The 2,500-nt window shown below is 42.0% G+C and overlaps 1 protein-coding gene across 1 annotated transcript in view; it reads left to right on the forward strand.

Moving 5' to 3' along the window:
* The window catches only part of LOC111671143 (macrophage colony-stimulating factor 1 receptor 2-like), a 20,028-nt gene that overhangs the window by 17,278 nt on the left and 250 nt on the right, over positions 1-2,500 (forward strand). The window contains exons 17-21 of the mRNA XM_023428162.2: positions 348-560; positions 800-899; positions 970-1,096; positions 1,204-1,315; positions 1,399-2,500. The exon at positions 1,399-2,500 is cut by the window's right edge and continues 250 nt beyond it. Coding sequence (XP_023283930.1) covers positions 348-560; positions 800-899; positions 970-1,096; positions 1,204-1,315; positions 1,399-1,463 — 617 coding nt within the window. The 3' untranslated portion in view covers positions 1,464-2,500. The remainder of the gene's footprint in view (positions 1-347; positions 561-799; positions 900-969; positions 1,097-1,203; positions 1,316-1,398) is intronic.

Genomic DNA, 2,500 nt, shown 5'->3' on the forward strand with positions numbered 1-2,500 from the left:
GCTGTTACCTGTTAGAGTAAACAACAACAACAACAAAGCTGTTACCTGTTAGAGTAAACAACAACAACAACAAAGCTGTTACCTGTTAGAGTAAACAACAACAACAAAGCTGTTACCTGTTAGAGTAAACAACAACAACAACAACAAAGCTGTTACCTGTTAGAGTAAACAACAACAACAACAAAGCTGTTACCTGTTAGAGTAAAAAACAACAACAACAAAGCTGTTACCTGTTAGAGTAAAAAACAACAACAACAACAACAAAGCTGTTACCTTGTAGAGTAAACAACAACAACAAAGCTGTTACCTGTTAGAGTAAACAACAACAACACTATTACCTGTCAGAGTAAACAACAACACTGTTACCTGTTCAGACGTCTGCAGGGTATTAAATGTTCATCACTCCGTTGACAAAATAAGACACATTTCTGTGTGTTTTATTTTGAAGGCCCGCCTCCCGGTGAAGTGGATGGCTCCTGAGAGCATCTTTCAGTGTGTTTACACTGTGCAGAGCGACGTCTGGTCGTATGGAGTCTTACTGTGGGAGATCTTCTCTCTGGGTAACCATGGCAACGCTTGACAATCAGTAACATTACAGCTCTGATCTTGATAAATATTGATTATTGATTGTGGCATTAAACACTTCTGTGGTCCTAGTTATCAGGTAGAAATGTTTCAGGTTTATTCCTCTGTGTGTTACCATGGAGACAACATCAGCATGACATCATGTTCTGATTAATTCAAATGTCTTGATTGGGACGTTTCTCACCTCTGACTGTTTCTGTGTTTACCTGCTCAGGTAAGAGTCCGTATCCCAATGTTGCCGTGGATACCAACTTCTACAAGATGATCATGGATGGCGGTCACATGGCTCGGCCAGACTTTGCTCCAGCAGAGATGTAAGTGGACAAACAGGTTCATGTCGGTGTAAATAAAGTTGTGTTGAATCTAACACACCTGTCCTCGCAGGTATCAGCTGATGACTCTCTGCTGGAGTCTGGAGCCCACCGACAGACCAACCTTCAAAACCATTGGTCAGCTCGTCAATGGGCTCCTCCCCTCCACCAATGACACGTCGCCACGTCACACCCATCAGGTGAGGTCCAATCAGCTCTGACTGGCAGGCTGCTGTTTTAAACCCACAGTAGAAGTGAGTTCAACAGTTGGTACCTGAACACATCGTCTCTCTTCTTCTCTCAACAGTCGACGTACAGGAACATTGACGAGTGCAGAGAGGAAGAGGAGGAGGAGGAGGAGGTCATAGGAGGAGGAGAAACACTGAAGAGAGGAGAAGAAGAAGAGCAGGAGCAGAGAGGTAATAACCCAGGATGACATCAGTTGTTGCTAAGAGACAGTTTACCTGTAAACCTGACTGTACTCCTGCCCTGATCTTCTCAGAGCTCCGTGATGATGAAGAGGAGGAGAAGGAGCTGATGATGAAGAACATCTACCAGCTCTCCTGATCGTCTCGTCCAATCAGAATCTGTTTCTTACTTTTAGTTTATAACAAATGAAAGACGAACATTTGAGAACGAATTGATTTCATGTTTCTGACGAGACAAAGAGCGTCCTCGTCACTCTGAGAACAAACGTCCATCCTGAACAGACATGAAGGGACGTCTGGGTGCAGTCATGTGATCCTCTGCTCTGATTGAACAGCTGTTTTCTCACCAATCGGCTGCTGACAGTGTTGTGATTCGTTTTTCCTGTTTTTCTGTCTGGGGAATTCGTTAAAGACTTGTTGTAGAGACGTCGTCACTTTTCCCTCCGGTTTGTTTAAAGTTCACAAAGTTCAAGATAAACCAACTCTGTGTTTCTGTTCCCACTGGAATCAGGACAATCTTGATTGGCTCTCTTCAGGCCGCCACCCACGTCTGTGTCAAACGAGATTTGAATAAAGTTGAGCCTTTCACGTGTCATTCACAATGAATAGCAAATGTCTACGGTGGCCCGGAGAGCTCAACACTGCAACTGAAGAAAACACATGAGCTGTTTCCAGGGGACACTGAAAAGTGATGAACCAGGTGGGACAACGATTGCAGTGTGTTGAGCTAAAACCGTCTGAATCTAATTTTTCCTACAAATGTTATAAAGCATCAGATTGATGACATCACAATGACATCACTTTCATCCCTACCACAACTGTTAAACTGTGTTCACACTGATGACTCACTGTCATCATCTGTCTCTGTGATTGGCTCAGCTGCTCCAGAGCCATGACAGCAGGGATGTGATTGGCTGACTAAATGTTTTCAGCTGCACCACCAACCAAACTCGCTCATTTTCTAAGCATTAAAAATATTACATTTAATTTTTGATGTGACACATAAAAGAAATGATAATAATAAAATCTTTTTCAAAGAGTTGCCAATTAAATTCGATTAAATTCAATTAGTTCATTGAATGTCTTTTCGAAAATGACAAAATTTCTTTTCTAACTCACAATCAACCAAACTCTTAAATTTTCTAAACGTTGTTATTGTTATTATTAGTGATTATT

The sequence above is a fragment of the Seriola lalandi genome, unplaced genomic scaffold (genome assembly GCF_002814215.2).
Source record: "Seriola lalandi dorsalis isolate HSWRI2012SDOR001 ecotype SW California unplaced genomic scaffold, Sedor1 jcf7180002054867, whole genome shotgun sequence".
NCBI classification, from domain to species: Eukaryota; Metazoa; Chordata; class Actinopteri; order Carangiformes; family Carangidae; genus Seriola; species Seriola lalandi.